We start from the raw sequence: 22,936 nt of genomic DNA on the forward strand, positions 1-22,936 counted from the left end.
AATTCGCACAAAAATCATACATTAATTAAAATAATAATCCAAAATTCAAGCGAAAACCCGTTTTACATGTACTAACTAATATTATAATATTATCAAAATATAATATTAAATTATAATAATATTATAAAAATGGGTAAACGGATCTGAATCTGGGTAATAATTTAAAACCCGGTCCAGATCCGTTTTTTCAAGGAGGATCCAGATCCTACCCGGATCCATAGGGTCCAAAATTTGAGGATCCAGATCCGTCAAAAATGGATCTGGATCCACGGATCCGGGTAGGGTCCATTACCCACTGCCATCTCTACTAGTGAGTCACACACTACATTCCGGTGAGGCAACGACAACATCTCGACACGGTACAAATTTTTTATTGGGAAATTTCCTTGGGTACCTTGAGTTTTAACGTAATTCTCAAATTGAACCTCACGCCTGGGGAATTCCTCACATACCCTTAAACTTTGACTTTATGCTCAAAATACCTTTATTAAAAACGGAACCTTAACGCTTTTAGGTTGTTCTGTCTCTCTCCTCTCAATTTTTATATTTTTTATCACTTCTCCCACCATTCTCCATTGATGACACCCTAAACCTCTAATTTATCTCTCTTCTTCCACCTACATGCCTTTTACTTTCCTCGACATCTTCATCTTGTGAATTTTCCCCATTTTCGATGATGGTGAAGTTGATTCTCTCCCCTTATAAATTTTTCTAAACTCAGTGACGGTTGTTGTTGAAACTGCCATGGATATTTTTTGGTGTTACAGATTATTTTTCATGGAATTGGTCATAGAAGCTTTGTTGGGTTCTATTTTATTTTTAAGTTGGGAAGTTGGGTTTTATGGCTTTGTGCTTGAGTTGTGCTCTAAGAACAACGAGAAATGAAGTTTAAGGGGTTATGAAGTTTAGGAGAGAAAGGTGAAGAAGATGAGTTTAAGAGGAGTTAAAAAAAAAGATAGGTGAGAGTTGAGACATTGAAATTGCCCGCCATAGTTGATTGTCACATGAGCATGAAGAAAGATGAATAAGATAGAAATGGAAAGGAGAGAGAAAGGCATGTAGGTGGAAGGAGAAATGGAAAATTGAAGGTTTAGGATGTCATTAATGGAAGATGGTGGGAGAGAGATGAAGAAGATGAGAGAAAAAAAAACTATAACAACGTTAGGGTTATGTTTTTAGTAACTGTATTTTGAGCACAAGGTTAAATTTCAGGGGTATCCGAGAAATTTTCCAAATGTGATGGACAATTTGAGAAGTACATCAAACCTCATGGGTCCCTGAGAAAATTTCCCTTTTTCATTAAATTAATCTTCATCTTTCGTCCCTTGAGATATGATTCTTGTTAAACATTTTAAATTTGAGATTTGAATTTCTTCCTTCTGAAGAATTGATTTTTCGTTCTTGAATTTCTTGTTGATTGTTATGTTTTATACTACCTCCGTTTCTTTTTAATTGTTACACTTTGACATTTTACACTATTCACAAATTGCACTTTGACCATCGTTTGTGATTTATACGTGAATAAAAATATATTCATGTGGGGTCTTGTTAGATTCGTCTTCGTATGTATTTTATTAATATGTACTTTTTATAATTTTTACAAATACAAAACTAGAGATATATATCGTCAAAGTTTTACATTGGCATGCGTGAAAAGTGTAAGTGTAACAATTAAAAAGAAACGAAGATAGTATTACTTTGAATTGCTAGTATATATAAGTGAAGAGTGAACATGTTAAAGCCGTATGGCCCGTATATACATACAAACATATCAAATCACAAATATTAAGCAAATCTATCTTTGGTTCATGTTAAATGTTAAGCTAGATAAGTTTAAGAATGAGGGAAGTTTTTTTTTTTTTTTTTAGGGGATGAGGTAAGTTCATATAGTATATTTTGTCACATTTTTTGAGTTTGGTCTATGGGATACACTTGCATTATTGCTCTGAAATATATTTTTTTTGGCGTTTCAAGTAATTGATTTTTTTATTCTTATTTTGTTGGATTATTATTCTGCTACTATTTAATGCAAATAATATTTTTAGAGTTTTGGTGTTGTGTGTAGGAGCATATGCAATTCGGGTTGTTGAATCTGATAATTTTTTGTTTTACCCTAAACTTTTTCTTTTCTTGTACAGTTTTCAAAATTGATGAGTGGCTAATAAATTCTCGCCATATCAAGACCATATTGATGAGGAACACATGAGAAATCTAGATGAGCCATAAGTTTCCGTTATTCAAAATTACCTTTTTTTGTGACTAGCTTTAACCTTGAGCTTACACTTCAAAGTTTTTTGGACGTTATATGTTAATTAGACCTTTAAATTTTACTAGGTTCACGTTAGATAGATTATGTATATATACGACATTTATATGAATATCCTACCACAACTAGCATTTTTCTTCTTGTCCCAGTTGGTTGTTCATCCCACTAAGAAAACCGTAGACTTCAATCAAACAACAACAAATGCGAATGTGTAAACAAGAATCTTGAAGACAGTGCCGAGACTTCTAAGTATTCATTCGAATGGGGAGTTCGTCAGTATAAAAAATGGGTATTAACTTTTATGAAGATATTAGTAGAGCTAGAAAGACGAGAGCGGGGTGTTTGTTGAAGGAATACAAGTTGGAATTTGTGTTTTAGGAACCTCTACTTGCATATTGTGTGAAGGTTGATGAATTTTAATGAATTTCTTATTTTAATTTTGTTTAGAATTACATTAATGTCATTTCTTATATATATATATTCCAAAAATCCGACGGAGCTACATTCAAGTGCATGAGGAGATTTTAGAAATGTAGTATCTTGATTTCCATAATAAGAAGTTGGACTATTTTTATAATATGCTTCTTTAAGTTCAAGAGAATCTTTTCCATTTTATCGAATTTGATTTTGTCCAGATCCTCCTTTTCTTTCGAAAAAGAGAAATGGTTCACAAATGTTGACTTAGGATCATCAACACAATTTGGAGATGATCAAACTGAAAACGAGTCATGTGCTAACGAAAAGTGTTAATATATATGTCATATGGGATGTTTTTTGATTCCATGATAATATTATAAACAACGCTCACAATTTAGAGCATGAAGTAGATCATTGTACAAGAGTCCGACGCGTAGAACCCCGACGTGCATCGTTTTGTATCCGACTGACAGTTCGGGTTGTTCGAGGGGGTTTGCAGAAGCCCGACGTGTAAGATTTTGTGCCCGACTGGCAGATGGAGACTTAGGGTTGTTTCAATGGGTTTGCAGGAGCTTGACGTGCAAGATTTTGTGTCTGACTGATAGTTGGGGTCGTTCAATGGAGGTTTGGAGGAGACTAATAAGTTGTCATGGGGTAAGTTGACAGTTCTTTTTGGTCTATTTTTGCATATGCTACTTGATTTTAGCTAAAAAATAGAAAAGAAGACAAATTAAAAATTGCCGAGTTGCACCACTAAGATGACAAAATTAAAGATGAAACAAAAAAAACACAGAACATTAATTAATCTAAAACATCGAAAATGAACATAAATATAAATTACCAAACATAACATAAATTTAGTTAAATTATGAAACATTAGTTATATATATTACATAAATTTCGAAACATAATTTTTTTTTTTCAAAATACACAGCACAGATTAATTAACGAAAAAATAAGAAACTAATAAACGAAAAAGAAATTAAACTAACCCGATATTTAGAATACGGATTTTTCATACCCTTGAGGTTTTATGAAATGCACGAGGTACCTTTGCTGTTTTAAAAATTTACCATGTACCCTTTAAGTTCACATATAATGTACTAAACACCCTCGGTAACGTATTGATGTTGATTCTATTAACTTAAATGACCTAAACTCACTTAAACTTGAAACTAATTCGCATATTAACCCACATTATGCCAAAAACGTCCTTCCATAGTTATATAAATCACCCCCTTTTCTTACGGTCAAAATAGTTTCAATAGTGGTATGAGTACCTATTATGCAATTTTGTGTGCTTTCATAATACTTTGTTGGGAATAATGTGAAATAATAATAGGTGAATTAGGATATGAGCCAACTAATATTGGACCATTTAAGTTAATATAATCAACACCAATAAGTTAGTGACTTATTGAGGGTGTCTGATACATCATACGTAAACTTAAGGGGTATTCGATGAATTTTTTGAAACAAGCACATATGTAACTCATGAATTTCTTAAAACCTCGGGAGTACTTGGTGAAAACCTGTTTAAGATAACATGATAATTAATCACAACAAAATTAACAAATTAAACTTAAAAAACGAAAAAAAAACAATAAAGGTAACTCATTTGACGAAAATTTTAAACTAACCCTAGATCTAGAACTTCTTGTTATTGTCGGTGACGGCTACAAGTGAAGAGTAATTGTTGTCGTCTTCTTCTTCGTGGTTAGCGATGAAAAATTGTGGGTAGTTGTTGTTCAACGAACTAAACAAAAACTCAAATGTTTTTTTTTAGCTTTTTCGACCGTTAAAAAGTGATCGACCATGAGAGGGAGGAATCATCGGTGGCAAAATTGGTGGTGATGGTGGAGATTGGCAAAATGATGATTAATTAGGGGAAGTTATGGTGGAAAGAGAAACTGGAGAAGAGGAGAGAGAATGAGAAACAGATTGGGGAAAAATGAGAGTATTTATGTGGTGGTGCGAGAAGTAAAAGAGGTGATCTACTGTGGAATTGTCAGAGAGTATTGGTGCAAAATCAGTTGGTTGACTTTGCAAATAAGTCAATGCAACCCCAATAGTTAGATACTGAGCGCCACGGGAGTCTTAGTCCCCAGAGGTTACCGATTTTAATTAGTTAAAACCTTGCTAATGTACTTTGTTGTAATCTAAATTAATTAAACTACAACGCCTAATAAATTCAGGCGATAGGTATTAGATAGAACAAATACATCAATTTAATCGTTAAAAAGTTTGGCCAGTTTTATACACAACTGTTGGCTCAAAAATGGTGATATGACAATCATAAGTTCAAAAACATGGTCTAAATTACATTTAGCATTAGCAGCATGAATTGGCAGGGAAATTAAACATCTTTCAAATAGGAGAGCAATATGTTGTAATGAGAACTTGTTTAGCTTTATAAAAGAATTAGGAAAGCAATAAGTAATTGAATTTGAAACTTTTCACTGAAAGGATGGAGAATTGAGTTAAAGTGGTCACAAATAAACCTAAACTGGTTACTAAATGAGTTAAAGTGAATACTTAATGCCTGTAACAGTTTCAATTTCATTTGTAGTTTTGTTAGTCTCCTGTCATAAATGATAATAAGAAACTAATCAACAATCAAGTTATAATGGATACCAAATTGTTTAAAGTGGCTACCAAAGAAATTAAACTGGTCACATAAGAAAGTAAATTCCAATGTACCCTTTTCCCTCTCCATCTTCTCTGAAACTTCTTTATCCAACAACTCAACAGCCTCATCATCACCCCTCATATACGCCAAGTAACTATCTACAACATAAACCATAAGAGCATCCCTTATAAACGAGAACCTGTTGCAAACACATTGTAATTGTAAGTGACAATTTCATCATCTTCAAATCATAAAGGATATCAAACAGAGCTTAGAATTTCAAGAATATCAATATAGCCTCCAAAATCAAAGCATACATACAATCTCACGTTCTTTCACCGTTCTCAGCTCCAGAAACAATTAGAGATAATTCAAACACTAAATTAACACTGAAAACCTAAACATTCAACGGTAGAGTCAAAGACGTAAACACACAAAAATTCACGAGAAAAAGTCAAAATTCAAAATTCAAAATTAACCTCCTAAATTTGAAATTCACCATGGCTAGGGTGAGAAGTGATCGGAAAATCGCCATAACAAGCGTCAATTGTGTGAGGTAGAACATCAGAGTAGAACTTGGAGAGAGCATCTTCTAATGGAAGATTTTGAAGTTGTAGAGAAGCGGCAATGACGGACGATTCAGAGCAGCAACGAAGATTTTTTTTTTTTTTTTGAGAGGAAAACGAGCAAGCAACGAAGAAGTTCTAATTAGGCAGATTTCAATATCGGCTGATTAGGCGGTTAGTTCATATTATTTGGGCTTGGGCCTGTCTAATTATAATGTTATAATTTGACGATCTCTTGCAAGACGAGCTGTAAAAAATGTTATAAATCACTCTAGAAACTACTCTAAATTATTCAACATTTCTTGTAAACCTTGTCGATTAATTTCCATACCAAACTAGGCACAAAATCAAGTACCCCTATATAGTATCTAGAGATTATGTATGTTACAAATTAAGAGACAAATCCCATTTGATTTTGTTCTAATTAAGTCAATTTTATCATAAACGGGCTCTTTCTTTTAATTTCTTTTAATTAAAAAAACAGTTATGTTCCCTTTATAAATAGAATAAAATAAAAAACAAATAAGAAACAAGCAGTTATGTTCATAAAAAATAATTAGACTCTCCTCCATATTCACAATTTCACACCCACTATCTTCACCACTCTCCCTCTATGGCTCTATCCCACATAAACTCCCTTCTTCTAGGCTAAATTTCCTCTCCCTCTCTTCTTCCCTTTCCCTTTTTATTCAATCAGTAACAAAAATGGAACAATATTTCTTCAAGAAAAACACACCAAAACCAACACTTCTCTCACATTCACGCAGCATTTCTACCATCCCAAATCACCAAAAAAGCATTAGCTTCATGCCCAAATTTCTCCTTAAGACTCTTCATAGGAGAAAGAAGTCAAATCATCAACATTCATTTTCGAACTCTACCATCATGAATGGCAACAAAAATCACAAAGATCACGGTATAAAAAACGACGAAATCAAGGTAGAAACAATCAAGAGGATTGACAAGCATGTTCGAAAAAATAAACAACTCATGCAGCTTATACCGGTCCCTAGAAGAGTAACTTCTATGATGTCTATGTTATTTAGGAACAAAAAACAACGTGATCAAGAACAATGTAAGGAGCATACACCGCGAAATTTGGCTAAACAAGGTTCTAAAAAATCAAGATCAAAAGAAGTAACTTGTAATGATGCTAGTAGTAGTAGTAAAAATTGCAAGGTTGGTGTTGGTAATGTTGTAAGTGTTACAGTAAATAGTGTAAGAATTAGTAGGGTGAAATCTGTGAGAAAGATTGGGGAGAATGTAGAGGAAAAAGAAGGGTTGAAGATCAAGAGGATTATAAAGATGAAGAGCAGAGATAAAGAGAAGCGATTCGAGCTTTGCAAGAAGAAAATATTGATGGGAGAGAAGTGTAGGCCTCTTCATGGTAGCCTTAATTATGACAAAAATGGTGTTTTGGTTCCTGAAGATTTTACCTGATAGAAAAGAATTAGAACCCATTTCTTAGTGATAGTTTTGCTCTTTCAAATGCATGAATTATGTGGTGGTTCGTTTTGATTTTATATTGTCATTGTGTTCTAAGATGCTTTTGTTCAAGTAATCAAATCTTTTGTAACCATAATTGTGTATCACTTTATCTCATTCACATTAGAAGCGTAATTTTACAGTATTTTTTTTTCTGCATTTGGAGTAGTATTTCTCTGCACTAGGAGATAAATTCGTCCCAATTTCACAGCTTTATGCTCCGTTTGGTAGGGCGTAAAACGTTTTCTTACACTCCAAAAACTGGTTTCCTCTATTTTCAGTTTCCTTATCTCTCTTACACTCCTTTTACTACCTCTTTACTTCCCCTTTCATATTTCTTTCATTTTCATTATTTTTCTTACATGGAACCAAACAACGGAAAACTAATTTTGGAATTGTGTTTTCCATTGTAAATTATTTTCCATGAAAATCATTTTACACTGAAAATGTTTTACGCCCTACCAAACAGAGCCTTAGAGCATCATACTACAAAACAAGCAAATCTTGGTCTAATTAGTGGAATCATGTCAATGAAATTTCAGAATGAAACTGCTGGACAAGTCAGTTTATTTACTCTAGTCTCACGGAAGAGTTGACTGAAGATTAGTATTGCAGTCTCATAGAATGCAGATTTCTCAATTACATCAAACGCAACATTTAACTCTTGAATCTATTGATGAGCTGACCAGAAAACATCCTCAGAAGGGATTGTAATCTGCATAATTTGACGGTGAAAATAGAATCATACAAATATTTAAGAGATGGTTATACACGTATGGCTGGATTCACCTTACTTCAGTACAGAAAATACGGAGAGCAAATTTTCCTGACAACAAACAGAAGGAAACAAAAACACCAAAATGCAATCATATGTATCTACAACTGCAATGGTTTTAACCCAAGTTTTGCACGAAGTTTGTTAGCTTCAGCAATTTCTGGATCAGGGTGGTCAGTTCCATCATCCTTCTTCTCCTTCTTCTCTTTCTTCTTCTTCTTCGGCTCCTCACGTGCACCACCATCCTCATCTCCATGCCTTCTGGGACTGGGACTTCTACCATGCCTCTTACGATCACCATCACGATCCTTGCGTTCCTTACTCCTACTCCGGCTTCTAGAGCGACTCCTTCGCCTACGATCCCTGTCACGCCTATCCCTTTCCCTACCTTCTCTATCTCTATCACGGCCATACTCCTTTTCCTCTCTGATGCGATAACGATCTCGGTCCCTGTCTCGGTCCCGGTCCCGGTCCCTATCTCTATCTCTCCCTCTTCCACGTTCTCTATCATAGTCACGGTCATAATCACGGTCATAATCTCTATCCCTGATGAGAAAAAAATAGGTAAATATCAATAAACAAGAAAAAGGCCACAATTTGCTCAGAACATATGAAGAAGAGATCAAAACTATCTCTCTTTATCAGACCAATAAGGTAAAAAGTTACACTTTAAAGATGTACGACCCATCATACTTCTCAACTGCACACTGCCAGTGCAGAGAAACCTGGCAGGATCATCATAATTTACTTTTGGAAGCTGCTTTAAGCCTCTGCATGACAATAGATACCATGGAGGACATTCGGAAAAGATTAATTCATTCTGTTGATCTGTGTGGTTGTGTGTGTGTGTGATTAGTGTTATACGTGAATGGAAAAAAGGAGCAGCTTCCGTAGGACAAGTAATGCAGAAGAAGCAGGTGATGCATGACATAATTGGCTTTAGAATTTAGACCAGTGTAAATATACATGCAAGTACGCAATATAATATATATAAAGAAACCATATTCTGGTTTCCATTTAAATGGAAGCATCAAATATATGTATCAAGCTAAATTAGATCAACATTTCCACTCAATATTGACAAACAACTAACAAGATAAGTGATTTAAGTTTGCAACTGCAACATACTGACGAAAGGATATCAAAACTCCACATCAAACGGGGAAGTGATCATGATATAAAGAATAAATGAAATACCAAAATAGATGTCACCAATGGACCAAATACATGTCATATCCATCATCAACAGGACAACACCAAGATAAAATTGCATAATATCTAAAGCACAAACCTGTATCTGTGACTGTCACGTTTCCTATCCCTATCTCTGACAGGACTCCTACCGCGATAGTCCTGTTGAAACATTTACAGGATCAACCCAGTTAGCACAGGACTTATGAAGTTAGAAGAGTAACAGAAGATTTATAAGAGTAAGATATTTGAACCTTTTCATGTTCATCAACATCTACATCCATCTCATCTTCTTCCTTTTCTTCCTCCTCCTCGAAATCATCTTCTAGGGCACTTCTTCTGGGTTCCAGAGCACCAACATTCTCAAGATTCCATCTGTTCGTCAGATACTGATGAGTTAGGGACTATCCTATAAAAAACCAACAGACCTCTGAGAACAAACTAGATTATGTCCAAACAGGAATTGCAGCATGATTCCAAACAGATAAACAAGATTACAAATTTCTTACACGGAACAAGAATGCAAATGAATAAGAGCACTAGATAAATTGCACCTCTTAACCCCTCCTTCACATGCCTATAACTTTGAATCAAAATTCAAACACATAAGAGAGAGGGAGAGAGCATCACAATGTATTTGTCTTTCCTCTGTATTATTAGATGAATTAGAATCATTGGCAAATTTTGGAAACGTTTTAACTGCCTCTAAGTTGCAACACTACATTATATATTATATTGCTACTTCTGACAACTTCAACAAAAGCAAACCACTATGCATTTATATTTTCCGTTGCTCGCCTACATAGATTTTCATCTCAAAGGTAGTTGGTGACTCATATCCTATGTTGCTTAGACATGGATACGGGTGTCATATCCAAGTAGGGATTGGAGGATCCGACACCCTACTCCAAAAATTTGGCCAATACGGCGACACGGTGACTCATTCAGTGCATCAAACTAGGAAAGCACATTAAAGGGTTTTTAGCCAAAAGACCAGTTTCAAAAAACCCACCCCCAAGTCATATTCCATTTATACAAAGCCATCCATTAGTGAATCGCTTAGCTTAACCACTATTCCGAGCCAACCCCATGTCATTCACCTTCAATTTCACTCTATTTAACCTACCACCACCCCCATCCACCTTCTCTCTTTTTCCCGTCAACCACATCCCCTCGCTCTTACCCTCTATTCACTCTCATCCCTAGTAACCCTATTTCCCTTAGATCATCACTTCAACTCTAAAACCCCTTTAAAAATCTAGAACTGAACGATGGATTGAGCACTTGCTTTAGTCGAATGACTTAATTGAGAAATTAATCAAGATAATTACACGGGAATCAGAATCAATCAGCTATTCACCAAATGGATACAAATTACTAACATCCTAAAGTCAATCTGAACTCAAGTAAGATGTTTCAAAAAAGCTGGCACAATCAGAAGCATCTAGCAATACTACACACTGTACACTGTACACTGCACTACTGACAGAGCGTGTAGTCCATGGAAAAGATGTCATCAACACTTGTGAATCAGGTAACAAAAGGGACAAACATTTCACATGTATGACAACATTGTACATTACTGGTATCTACCAAATATCAAGCTTAATCACACAATTAAGTGAAGAAAGTGTCACCTTTTCTTAATGCGAGGCATAGCTATGTCACATGAATAGTCTTTAGTGAGGAGTTCATCGATGAACTCATCCACATGGGTCAGCAAAAACTCTGTGGACATACAAATATAAACTGTCACCACATTAACTAATAATGAGAAAGAGGAAGGATAAATTGGCCTGATATGGATATGGAAAACTTACGCCCATCCTGCTTCCTCATCCGCAGCTTCCGATAATCATTGTACAGAGGTTCTAAGTACAAATAGACATCGGAATCTGTTCCGGTAAGGCGTAAATAGAAGGCCCCAAGTATCCTCACATACCTGCAGTTGCAATAACCAATCAAGTCAAACAAGTTTCTAACAAACGAAGACGCATTAACATCAAACATTGCATCTGAAAAAAACCCCTCCGCTCTCAAGCTCTCAATCAAGAGTTGAACAAGAAAAAAAAAACCGAGTCTATCAAATGAGTTCAGAACACAATTTAAACTTACAATTACAACAAAATTATTTGCATCAACAAACAATATACAAAAAAATGACCATTATCTTCCATAAATTGCACAAGGAAAATCCTCAAGCTATCATTCAAATCTCAGACTTCATACATTTTCTTCAATGTGTAAAAAAAAATTTGATTATTTTCCGAGATTCATGTGGGAAAAAAAAATCAGCGCCTCATCTTCAAATTCAACATCAAATAGCTCAAAATTCAAAGGAACAAATGAATAACAACAAAAAAGAATTAAGGAATAAACAAAACTTACTTATAATCTTCGTTTTTGATGAACTCAACGACAATATCTTTCTCAGGTTGAATCTGAAGCATCTTCATAACAAGACACATAAAAGGAGTAGGTTTACGATTTCCGCCGTAAGTGCCGCCGACATGATCGAGTTCCATGGCTTTGTCGACGAGAGTTTCGGCGGTGAGACCGAAGCATTGTTCTTTCCAGTAAGTATTCTGGTAGATCTTCGAACGAACTATCTTTTCTACTAAGTTTTGTGGATTTGTACCCCTTATACTCTTCGCTAATGGGTCCGTACGATTCGCCATTGTTGTAAATGTCAATGTCTGATCGATTCAGTAACCCTAACCCTAAATTGGATTTGGGGGTTAGCTCGAATATGAGCAAGTGCGTTTTCTCCCCCAGGTTTGAATATGACAAGGGCGGTGTGGCTTTCCGGGTTATTCTACGTATCCGACCCGAGACGGGACGAGAGGCTTTTTATTTAAGGTCTAAGGATTTGAATATATGATGCCATGATGGGTAGCAAAAGTGGGAGGAAGGGTTTAAACTTGATAGCTTTTAATTAAGTGATGAAGGTTTTGTTTCTTAATGAATTCTAGAATATGAAATTGGACATGAATAATTCCAACTTTGTAAGATCTGTCAAAAATAATTTTACTATTGGATTATTATGGAATAATCCTATCTTTACTTACAAAATCGATTTTTTGATCCTAGGAACATAATGACCGGTAACAAGTTAGATATAGTATTTATCCGGTTTTTACCAGCCCCCTTCCTTGTTCATCTCTTTCATCTCTCTTGCCTGCTGCCGCAGCCCAGCCCTCCACCCCCACCCTAACCCGCTGCAAAACCTAGACTCCCCGATATCCCAGTTCGTTGATGTCTGCTGCCACACCCAGCCTCGCCTCACCCCCACCCAGCCCGCTGCAAAACCTAAACCCTCCACTATCCAGTTCGCTATTGCATGCTACCCCCAGCCCGCCCACCCCACAGCCCGCTGAAAACCTAAACCCCCATACCAATTCGCTGCTTATGTCACACCCTAGCCGACCCACCCACCCAGCCGCTACAAAACCTAAACCCCACACTATCCCAGTTCGCTGCTGCTTGCTGCCACACCCCAGCCCGCTGCAAAACCTAAACCCCCACTATCCCAGTTTGCTGCTGCTTGTCCACACACCCCCCCACCCCACCCCAGCCCACTGCAAAATCTAAACCACACCACTAGTCCGGTTCCTTGCTGCCCCAACCCAAAACCCACCCCACCCTCCCACCTGGTTCCCCTGCAAACTCCTAACCCTTTGCATGTAGCCAACCCCGCCACCCCTATACCCTTTGCCCCATCACTCCTCCCCCTGTCCTTTCCCTTCGTAATTTTTCACCCCTTCTCCTTTCCTCTCTCTGAGCTTTCTCGGCACAACCATTGTTGACGATGACCACCGCCATCAGTCCATCACACACAATCATCGCTCGAAGAAAGAGATCGTACAACCACCACAACATTACACGCGATTCGAGGAGAAAGACAGAAGGAAGAGAGAAGCAGCGACGGGGAGAGAGATGGGGTGGAGGCCTGGTGGCTGGGGAGGGGCTTTGTGGCTGGGGAGGGTCTTGGTGGCTGGGGTAGGGTCCAATTCAGTCAGGCAATGGTTGAATCAAACATTAACTTGCTTTACCGGTTTGCCGAGTTACAAGTTCCTAGGATCAAAAAATCGATTTAGTAAGCAAATGTAGGATTATTTCAGAATAATCTAAAAGCGAAATTATTTTTGACATATCAGACAAAGGTGGAATTATTCATGTCCAATTTTTTCCTTCTAGAATAACCTCTATTTTCTTAAATTATTTATTAAATCATACACATGCTATTAAGTTGTTTACGAATCTATCGAGTCAAATCAACAGTTCTTTTAAGCCATATCGAGTCAAGTTTTTATCGAGTTGAATTTAAATTGCTTAAAAGTTGATCAACTCGAATGATATTTAAACATCCAATGAGCTTAATATGGCTTTTTGTTTCCTTTTCCCCCTTTTCTATTGACCGTGTGATTTAGTTCTTGTTTTACTTCATCAACTTATTGATCCCAACACTATTAAAGATAATCATATAGTACTAGAAAGTTCAGATACATCTAGGTGAAGAAAACAAACCTTAATAATAATAAAAAAATAAAATCTATTAATAATGATATGTTTATCCATAGAACTTCTACCTCAAGTGTGAAGAAAGCAAGCATGTGAAAATGTGGTATGCACTTAAAGGTGTTAGTGGAATGGAATAGTTGGTCTTGTAAGAGAATATCTACTTTTAATTTAAAATTAGGCAACTCAAGCCAAATACTCCCTCCGTTTCCTAAAGATCTTCCCACTTACTATTCCTACAAATACCAAGGAAAATCAAGTTGTGTGGGGCATGGTGTGAGCAAAGTAGGAGAGAGAAAGAGTTAAGATAAATAAACAAACAAAAAGGGTTAAGTAGGAGAGAGAAAGGATAAAATTGAATTAATAATGTAATGGTGGACATATGATGTACATGAGAGGTAAATAGGGAAATTTGTTTTGCCAAATAAGAATAAGTAAAAGAGGGAAGATCTTTTGGAAACACCCTTAAACGAAAAGAGGGAAGATTTTTAGGAAACGGAGGGAGTATTAAGAAACACATGCACTACCTTTCTTTATATAACGACTAGTTTAATCTATCCGATTTCGAGTTTAATCTATTTAATAACCGGTTTAATCCATTTAATAATCATATATGTTAATCCATCTAATAAGTAGTTTAATCCATTCACTAAATCTGTCGAGTTATTTTTTAAAATTGTCTGTTGTAGTTCGGCATTCAAAGGGAAACAAAGAAAGGAAAAGCAAAGGGAAAACTAAGTTGGTGCAAAATTTCTATGGACAGTGTTGGGTTAGAACTTAGAGTAAGATGAAATGGAATTGTTAGGAGAACTTAACCTTGAATTTTTCTAATTTTATGTTAAAATTAGACCATCTATTTTAATAATTTGTTAGATTGGACAACTAAAAGAAGTTTAAACTGGGTTGGATACAAAATTTCAGGGTCCAAAAATGTATCTAGAATAGGACTTGACTCTTTGAGTTTTGAATCTGAAGTCTAAACTCCAAGCTTAAATGCTAGCTATCGCCTAAGATTTTCAAATGGAGATTGTTAAATATCGCTCCAAAGCACAATTAAAAAAACAATTTTACGCTTAACTTTTTCATTCTCACCATCCGCAAATCCCCTCACTACCCAACAACCACCACCCCTCACACAGTTACCACCGAAACCACCACCGAAGCCACGCACACCACCAACTAAACCACGCACAACCACCAACAAAACCAAAAAAAATTCCCCCCACCCCCACCCTCCACCGTAAAACGTCCAACCAGAACGTTTCCACCATGGCGGAAACGTCCTGGCCGTTCCGCGGTGGAAGGGGGGTTTGGTTTCATTGGTTGGCTCGTGGTGGTTGCAGGGGTTGGGGAGCTACTAGTGGGAGTGGAGGGGAAGTGGGGTGAGGGCCTGTTGGTGAGTGGTGGAGGGGGGTGGCTGTGGGGATGGAGGTGGTGGTTTGGGAAAAGAAAACAAAGGGAATGGTAAAGTTGAAAATGTTTGGTGAGACCAGGCAAATTTTAAGAAGTTTTGCGACGATGTTTAGCATTGTCGCAAATGGCCCTTTCTATTACGAATCAGGCCAATCGACCCAAAAACAAAAGATACACAGGGAGATTCTGAACCAGAGATACACTAGAGTAGTACAGTTTTATAATACTATACTACATAAACTTGAAACTCTAAAGAGCACAAAGCCATGTCCAAATTTGAATGGCTTCCAGATCGATTTCTCGCGTACTCCAACTTCCCAAAGTGTAACTTCCGCGTTAGATGAACCAACTAGTATAAACATCCAAGTTGGCATAAGACATCAAAAAGTGTGTACAAAAGTACAACAGATAAACGCTTGAGTAGCCTTCATACCAAGCAGCAATTTGGGATGAGAGGGATGGAAATCCATGCTTGTGACAGAAGAGCATTGGGTTAAATAAAATGCCACAGATCTTGGGAGGTCATCTAGCGACCAAGGAGCTTGACGGCGGGGTGTTTGATAAGTAACTACATGTAAAGTTGATAGAAGAAAGTCCTACTGAGAATTTGAATGAATGAGAACCATCCAAAAGAAGCCCACAGCAGAGAATTTACCTCCTCCACAAATTGTGCAGGGCAAAGATGTTCCATCAGCTGTTCATAATCAGGATTCTGACAATCAACCGTGCTAAATGTTCTGGGAGCTGTTGAGAAGAAGGAAAACAAATAACAAGCAGAACCCACTGAGTAAGAAAAACCAATCTTCAAAACTACAAAATGACACCTCTTGGAGCTACAAGCTGTCTATTAAAGTGCTGACTACACAAAGAAGAACATTTAAAGATACACAAGACAAAAAGTTCCCTTAGCAGGAAGCGTCTCAAACCATTTTCACCAGCCTACATTATAATTCCATGCAAATGTTCAAAAACATGCAGTTCAGTAAAATGCCAACCTTTTAGAATAATGCAATCATAAGTCACAACTGCTGCTTGAATTGATGTTGCGACATTTGCCATCAAGCAAGCGAAAGCATTAGCAGCTGCAACTGTAGGTTGAAATAGCTGCAGGAAATAATCAAATGAAACATAATAAGCAAGACACATGATTTTTCGGCAATATCCAACAAATTCTGAGGACGAGAAATTTCTAGTCAAAGATTGTTCTATAAGATCCGTAAAACGTACCCTGAAGTTATTAAGAGTTAGTGCCCGAGAATTTACCATGTCGGTTGGCATCCACATAGTTGTCATCACTTGCTCAATAAGGTCAATAAAACATACCTGAAGTTATTAAGAGTAGTGAAATTTCCTTAAAGGTCTTCCTTGAATGTCGAAAATACATTCATGTCACCTACAAGTATCTCAACAGTCTTAGCTCTATCTTGCCTAACAAAAACAAACAATATGGAAAACTGATGTTTATACCAAATTCACTTTCAGACAAGAACAGAAGACATGTATTTACTCAATTTGAAGAAAACTAAAACATACCGGTCAAGAGCTTTACGTTAGCAGTTGCATAACTTCCAAATGCAAGGGGGAGCGTATGCCTGACCCAAGAGGATTCCCTCGCATTTCTTGGTCAAAGTCTCAAATACTAGCAAAAATACGAGGCAGCAGTGAACATTAACAATTTAATAAGGTATTCTGCCAAACGAATGTCCGTTACAACTCTAACGTAGAAATTTTGCCATTCTAATCTTTGATTGGAGTTCCCTTGCGCCTCTTCTGAATCCTGAATTACGAAAACCTCTAATAACTGCCCGCTCGGCAGATTTAAGTATGTTCATCCCATTCTTTAGACAAGACAATAAGAGTTTGGACGCACTCCTAAACTTCCTTTCTTTGCAAAGATTATGCACCAAGGAGGAATAAGTAAATTCATCCTTCACCTTCATCAACTTAAATAGATTCATCGCACGTTTGGCATGGCCAGCTTTATACATCCCATCAAGCAAACTGTTAAAGGCTGCCAGATTTGTACTAAAGCCTGTGGAGCTTATTAATTGTAAATGTCTCTGAGCCCCCTGTATGTTCCCTGACTTGCAAAATCCATCAATCAAAATGGTATGAGTATAATTGTCACATTCTAACCCTGCTTTTGCTATCTTATCTAACAGTTCATATACAGCCTCAAACTTCCCCACTTTACAATAAATATTCATCAACGTATTATAAGATACAATGTCGGGTGCTATCCCACTTTTCAACATTGCTTCCATGCAATCATTTGCCTCTTTTAGCCTGCCTTTCTTAGCAAAAGCACCTGCAACTGTGCAATATGCAAAGGCATCAAATGTATAACCTTTACTCTTCATTTCCCAGAAAACCTCCAAGGCTTCTTCAAACCTTCTACACATAAAGCAACATTTCAAAACTGTAGTGTAAGTAATAGCATTGGGTATGTAGCCTGAATCGCCAAGCTCTTTAAGAATCCACCTAGCTGCCTTCAGCCTACCCGCTTTGCATAGCCCATTAATAAGAATATTATACGTTATCAGCTCAAGTTCACAGCCATGACGCTTTAGGTTCCTATACAACATTAGGGCATGATTAGTATACCCAGTCTTACATAGGCCATTAAGCAATGTGTTGAAACTAGTTCTATCAGGACATAGATTATTAAGAATAATATTCCGGAATACCCCATAAGCTTCATCCGGTTTTCCTAATCTAAAACAGCAATGCATCACTGTATTATAGCTCCATAAATCTGGTGAAATGCCCAACTTCAGCATTTCTTCAAATATATCAAGGGAAAGTGATAGTTGGCATTGCCTGCTAGCACCCGCAAGCAGTGAATTGTAAGTAAATCTATTAGGCTTAATACCTGCAACTTGCATCCTACGAACAACATCGTAAGCTGCATCAAAGCCAACAAACCGGCAGTAGGCGTCAACAAGGGCATTATAAGTCACCACATCTGGGAGCACCCCTACCCTTATGCCATCAATTATAAGTGACTCTGCTTTGTCCAATCTTTGTAGTTTACAGTAAGTAGATATGCATATATTCAACAGTCTCGTCGACAATCTACTACACATACTTCACATGAACACCATTGACTGATCAAATCTGCACAATTACGGTTTTTTAGTCACAAAAAACTACTAAAGATTCAATACAATGCACTCATCATTTATCCAATTTCTCAATCAAATGTCAACCAAAAATGCAGAAATAATTGCTACACTTAATTGCGATAATTTCTAATAACTTAGTCAAGAATATACTATCCTCATTTCTCTATTAATTTCAACAATTCAGCATCATATATCCTCACTTTGAATTTGTTTCAGCTTACTAATTAAAAATATATAGATTAACAGTTACGTAATTATAAAATCGAGCTCAAATACGTATAAGATACAATGTAGAGCCATTAAAAATACACTAAAAATTACTCAAACCTTCAGATTTTCGGAAGATCCAAATTTCTGGTATTGTCGAAAGGATGTTAATTTGCCGACAATCCTTTGATTATATCAGCTTCACAAATTCGAAGATTTGATGCTAGAAATGCGATACTATGAGTGATAGTTCGCCGACTTTTCGAGTAGATAAATACAGAGTGTTGTAACTTGTAATCGAGGATTAGGGTTATAGACTTCATCTGCTAAAATGTTATTTTAAAACACATTTTGTTCTTTTTCATTCTCTGTGAAAATTGTTGATGGATAGGGCAAAGATATTTCTATGAGGATTAATTAGGAAAAATATTTTGCCATGGTGTTTTCTGGTGGGTGGGTAATGAGACTAGACTACTAGAGAAGGTAAGGCCGTAAGGGTTTTACTTACCTTAGTGTTGATCGCAAATTAGATCCTACACCGAAGTGTAAGATGAATATTCTACATCTTGCCTATTTGGTTGGCTTTTGGCCGTATTTTTGAGAGTGGGTCAGCTCTTTCTCTCTCATCACCCAACTCATTCACTCTCTTTCTCTCTCATTTATTTGCTGAAATAATTTTTTTAATATACAAATGCATATAGTTTGGTGTACAATAATATACGAGTGTACATTTGGGGATTTTCAGTGATCAAAGTAATGACCATCAGTGTACATTGTGATTTATTGAACAATCATGAAGCCAAGAATGTACAAGGAGGTTGAGTGTGTAAAAGAGAGAAGTGGTGAACGGTATATGGGGGGAAATGATGGCGGTTGACATCAAATCAGTTATTAAATGGTGAACATTAACTTTCAAATCAGTTACTTTTTGAATTTTCGACATGTACACTGGAGTAATGAGAATGTACATTGACTGTCAAATCAAAAACTTTTTGCATGTTAAATGGTGCGTTTCATCTTTCTTGCCTTGCGTTTTGGAGTTGGTGTAGGATGCTCATCCTACACCTCAATCCATGATCTACTAATTGAGTGTTGATAACTTGAGATCGCTTAAAATAAGAACCAACTAACATATTTCGTATGATATACGTGTGGCTGTGTGGGTAAATACTAATGGTTTTTTTTCTCAATTAGTTATTTATTGGTATTAAAAAAAATTGATTCGAACAAATATTTATATTTATTTTTTACTTTTTAAATATGTTGTTCTTAAATTCAGGTTTTGTTGGTTTTTTAAATTATATGTTCATCATTATTCAAATATAGTATTGAGATTTGAGAGAATGAAATATAAAGCAGAAAAAAGCTTGTACTTAAATAAAGTTGTATAATTTTTGTATTAAGTTTAATCGTTGAATATTAATAAAGTGGAAGAGTTTGAAATATATAATAGAGATTATCGAATAATGATCAACATTTAGGTTTTAAAATGTTATCTGTATATATATTAATATGAAATTCAACTTCTTCTTTTTCTGATTGTGTCGATCCAGTTATATTGTCATTTATTTTTTTTATCAGAGTCTCCACGCATATGTAAGAAGGAGAAAGCATTCTCCTTAACTTAATACTCCCTCCGTCCCAAAATATAGTTCCCATTTCATTTTGCACAGTCTCCAAGACGTACATTTGACCTACTATATCTTCTATTTGTTATTAGTAAAAAATATAAAAAGTTGATATTGCGAATTTACACATTAAGACGAATCTAACAAGACCCCTCATGAATATGTTTTTTTATACATTAGTAAGAATATTTGGTCAAAATTTTTAAAAATTTGACTCCCAAAATAGAAATGGAAACTATATTTTGGGACGGAGGGAGTACTAAATTGAAATTTCAAATTCAATTTCATTGTTAACTTATTCAATATATATGACGAATAGGAAGAAGAGAAATTTATTTAATATATATTGCAATTTAAATAAATAAGGGTAATATTAGACTTTTTGTTAGGGGGACACCATCTTCCTCCTCCCTTCACTTGTATAATGGAGATGAATTTAAATAATAAGTTTCAATGACATACAATATAACACATTACACTCCATTGGTTTGGTATAATATATAATATTATTTTGGCTCAAGAATTAGTATAAATAAGGATGAGGTAGGTATGATGGGAGAAAGTTAAAAAGAACCTTAAATTTTTTTTGATATAATTGTTAGTTTTAGAGATCCATATGTATATGGTAACACTTTGCCAAACAGAATAAGTATAAATAATCCGATTAAAGTTCCAATAGTCATATTAATTATCGTGTTTTTTATGAAATTTTATGGTTATTTCCCTACGGTGTTATAGGTTATATAATGAAATAATGAGTCTCTTACTAGGTGGTTGCATGTTTGACACGGGACTATAGAGATTCGATATCACCACAACGGAGTAATAGGTAATACCTGAGCCATGCTTGATTTCTCCTATTTGATGTATATTTCTATATAAAAATGTTTAGGCAATTATAAATTAAACTCTGATTGACAATGAACAAATTCAAATAACTATTCTTATTTTTATTTCAATACAAAACACTCATATAATGTTCATAAACCGAGTAAAGACTTTTCCATGGCGACATTTAATATTACCAAGCAATTATAGAGTAACAAAAACATTGCATATGATTGCTTTGGCAATAGTAAAAGATGCATTGGAAAAATGAAAAGACATGGTGGTATTAGATTTGATGTAGGAGTGACACTCCATTGTGAATGTTCTTTTTAACCTTAAGGATTGTTTGCATTGGGGTAAACTGTAAAGTGACAGTGGAAAAATATATACATCTTTATTATATAAGGGAAGGGGGAGCAATGGTGTCCTCTTTTGAAACGCCTATTTTGCCCCCCTTCTCTTTCTAAATTACAAAAAGAATGTCAAAATCAAAATAACGAAAATAAATTTACAACACTCACTCACAAATCACTTAAAAGAAGAAACTTTACAAATCACCTATACAATCGAAAAAATCACGTTATAAAAATCACGCAAATCACTCAAATAATCAGGAAACTTTATTAAAACTTAAAATTAATGTACAAACTAAAACTAATAACCTAGAATGTCAATACATACAAAAACATTTACAAAAATTTACTTACAAATCACTATTCTCAAGAACCATTCACAATTAATGGTGGGTCATGATAAAAAATAGAGGTGTATTTGTAGTGAAATCAGAATTTAGAAATCAGACAAGGAAAAAATTATTTACTTTTTTAGTGTTGTCTATATATAATGAAACTTTTCATATATTTGACGTATTTTTTTATTAAAATAGCAATAATTATCAAGGTAAAAAGGTTTATATAAAATATATTAAGAATTTACAACATATCTCTATTATATAAAGGAAGGGGGAGCTATGGTGTCCCGAATGAAGAGACTATTTCCCTCTTCCATTCTAAATTACAAATTACTTACAAATCAAAGGGGTTCAAACAAAAATATCAAAAATATAATTATAATTCACTCACAAGTCAACTAAAATCATAAAATTGCATAATTTACGTTATGCAAATCATAAAATGAGGAAACTTTACAAAACTTAAAAATGACTTACAAACTACAACTATGAAAATATGACTTGAATCAAAGTGTCTACTTTCTTTAAATTTATGAAGTACTGTACTTAATTCAAAAATCAACTAAAAAATTTAATATTATAAATCATAAATAAATTCAAAAAAATTCTATTTTATTCATAGAATTTAACTTTGAAAAGTAAAAAACAAAAAGAATGTGAGAGACTTAAGTGACAGAAACTAAACCAATCAAAATTTGCAACTAAAAACAATTATACTTCGTATGTCTAATGTTCAAATTTTGACTTTTATGTCGAAGAAAATTGAGTTTATGTTCAGAAAAAATTCAAGCACGCATCGCGTGCAAAAAATTCTAGTAATGTAAGAATTGAGAGATGATAGATATAATATCCTATACGGCTTGTTTAGTAGTTGATTATAAATGATGTAGGTACCGTGAAAGACTTTCCTTTAAAAGAATGGTAACAACTAAAATAAATGGTAAGACCAGAGCAATGATATTCCCATACAGGGTATGTGCCAATATCATGACATTTATGTAATTTTGATGACAAAAGTAATTAAAAAATTATAATTTTTTTGTTTTTCTTATTTTTTTTTTTTGGGGGGGACTTGTTAGTTGAAATCATATATCATATCCTAACAATATCTTATCATATCAATTAGCTATTAAATCATATCTGAGTTACATCTAATCATATCAAGTATCTGGTATGAGAAAAGTTTCCGCATACCGG

The 22,936-nt window shown here is 35.2% G+C and overlaps 2 protein-coding genes across 10 annotated transcripts; both read right to left on the reverse strand.

Annotated features, from left to right (window-relative positions):
• Positions 1 to 8,013: 8,013 nt before the first annotated feature.
• On the reverse strand, positions 8,014 to 12,188 carry LOC104890351 (pre-mRNA-splicing factor 38). The gene is made up of 6 exons (XM_010675803.4): positions 11,718 to 12,188; positions 11,150 to 11,271; positions 10,967 to 11,057; positions 9,584 to 9,704; positions 9,430 to 9,491; positions 8,014 to 8,684 (listed from the first exon to the last, which is right to left on the reverse strand). Exons 1-6 carry the CDS (start codon positions 12,005 to 12,007, stop codon positions 8,240 to 8,242), a joined length of 1,131 nt encoding a protein of 376 aa, XP_010674105.2. The 5' UTR covers positions 12,008 to 12,188; the 3' UTR covers positions 8,014 to 8,239.
• Positions 12,189 to 15,343: 3,155 nt separating this feature from the next.
• LOC104890349 (putative pentatricopeptide repeat-containing protein At4g17915) lies at positions 15,344 to 19,103 on the reverse strand. Of its 9 annotated transcripts, none has more exons than XM_057394487.1 (6): positions 18,713 to 19,103; positions 16,794 to 18,377; positions 16,524 to 16,583; positions 16,256 to 16,364; positions 15,916 to 16,004; positions 15,344 to 15,828 (listed from the first exon to the last, which is right to left on the reverse strand). In XM_057394487.1, exon 2 carries the CDS (start codon positions 18,344 to 18,346, stop codon positions 16,976 to 16,978), a length of 1,371 nt encoding a protein of 456 aa, XP_057250470.1. In that variant the 5' UTR covers positions 18,347 to 18,377; positions 18,713 to 19,103; the 3' UTR covers positions 15,344 to 15,828; positions 15,916 to 16,004; positions 16,256 to 16,364; positions 16,524 to 16,583; positions 16,794 to 16,975. The 9 variants fall into 9 exon arrangements, with proteins under 9 accessions (XP_057250470.1, XP_057250467.1, XP_057250469.1 ...); XM_057394484.1 differs by having other exon boundaries at positions 16,488 to 16,583; XM_057394486.1 differs by lacking the exon at positions 16,524 to 16,583 and adding an exon at positions 16,584 to 16,653.
• Between the last annotated feature and the right edge of the window lie 3,833 nt (positions 19,104 to 22,936).

The sequence above is a fragment of the Beta vulgaris genome, chromosome 4, assembly GCF_026745355.1.
Source record: "Beta vulgaris subsp. vulgaris cultivar EL10 chromosome 4, EL10.2, whole genome shotgun sequence".
Lineage (NCBI taxonomy): Eukaryota > Viridiplantae > Streptophyta > Magnoliopsida > Caryophyllales > Amaranthaceae > Beta > Beta vulgaris.

What these genes read in the sequence shown, in the direction of transcription:
- LOC104890351 (XM_010675803.4), bottom strand. Translation starts at nt 12,007, where the DNA reads ATGGCGAATCGTACGGACCCATTAGCGAAGAGTATAAGGGGTACAAAT. An exon ending in GATGAGGAAGCAGGATGGGC is followed by an intron (nt 11,058 to 11,149) that starts GTAAGTTTTCCA and finishes GTATGTCCACAG; the next exon opens with AGTTTTTGCTGACCCATGTG. An exon ending in ATGCCTCGCATTAAGAAAAG is followed by an intron (nt 9,705 to 10,966) that starts GTGACACTTTCT and finishes TCTGACGAACAG; the next exon opens with ATGGAATCTTGAGAATGTTG.
- LOC104890349 (XM_057394487.1), bottom strand. Translation starts at nt 18,346, where the DNA reads ATGTGTAGTAGATTGTCGACGAGACTGTTGAATATATGCATATCTACT.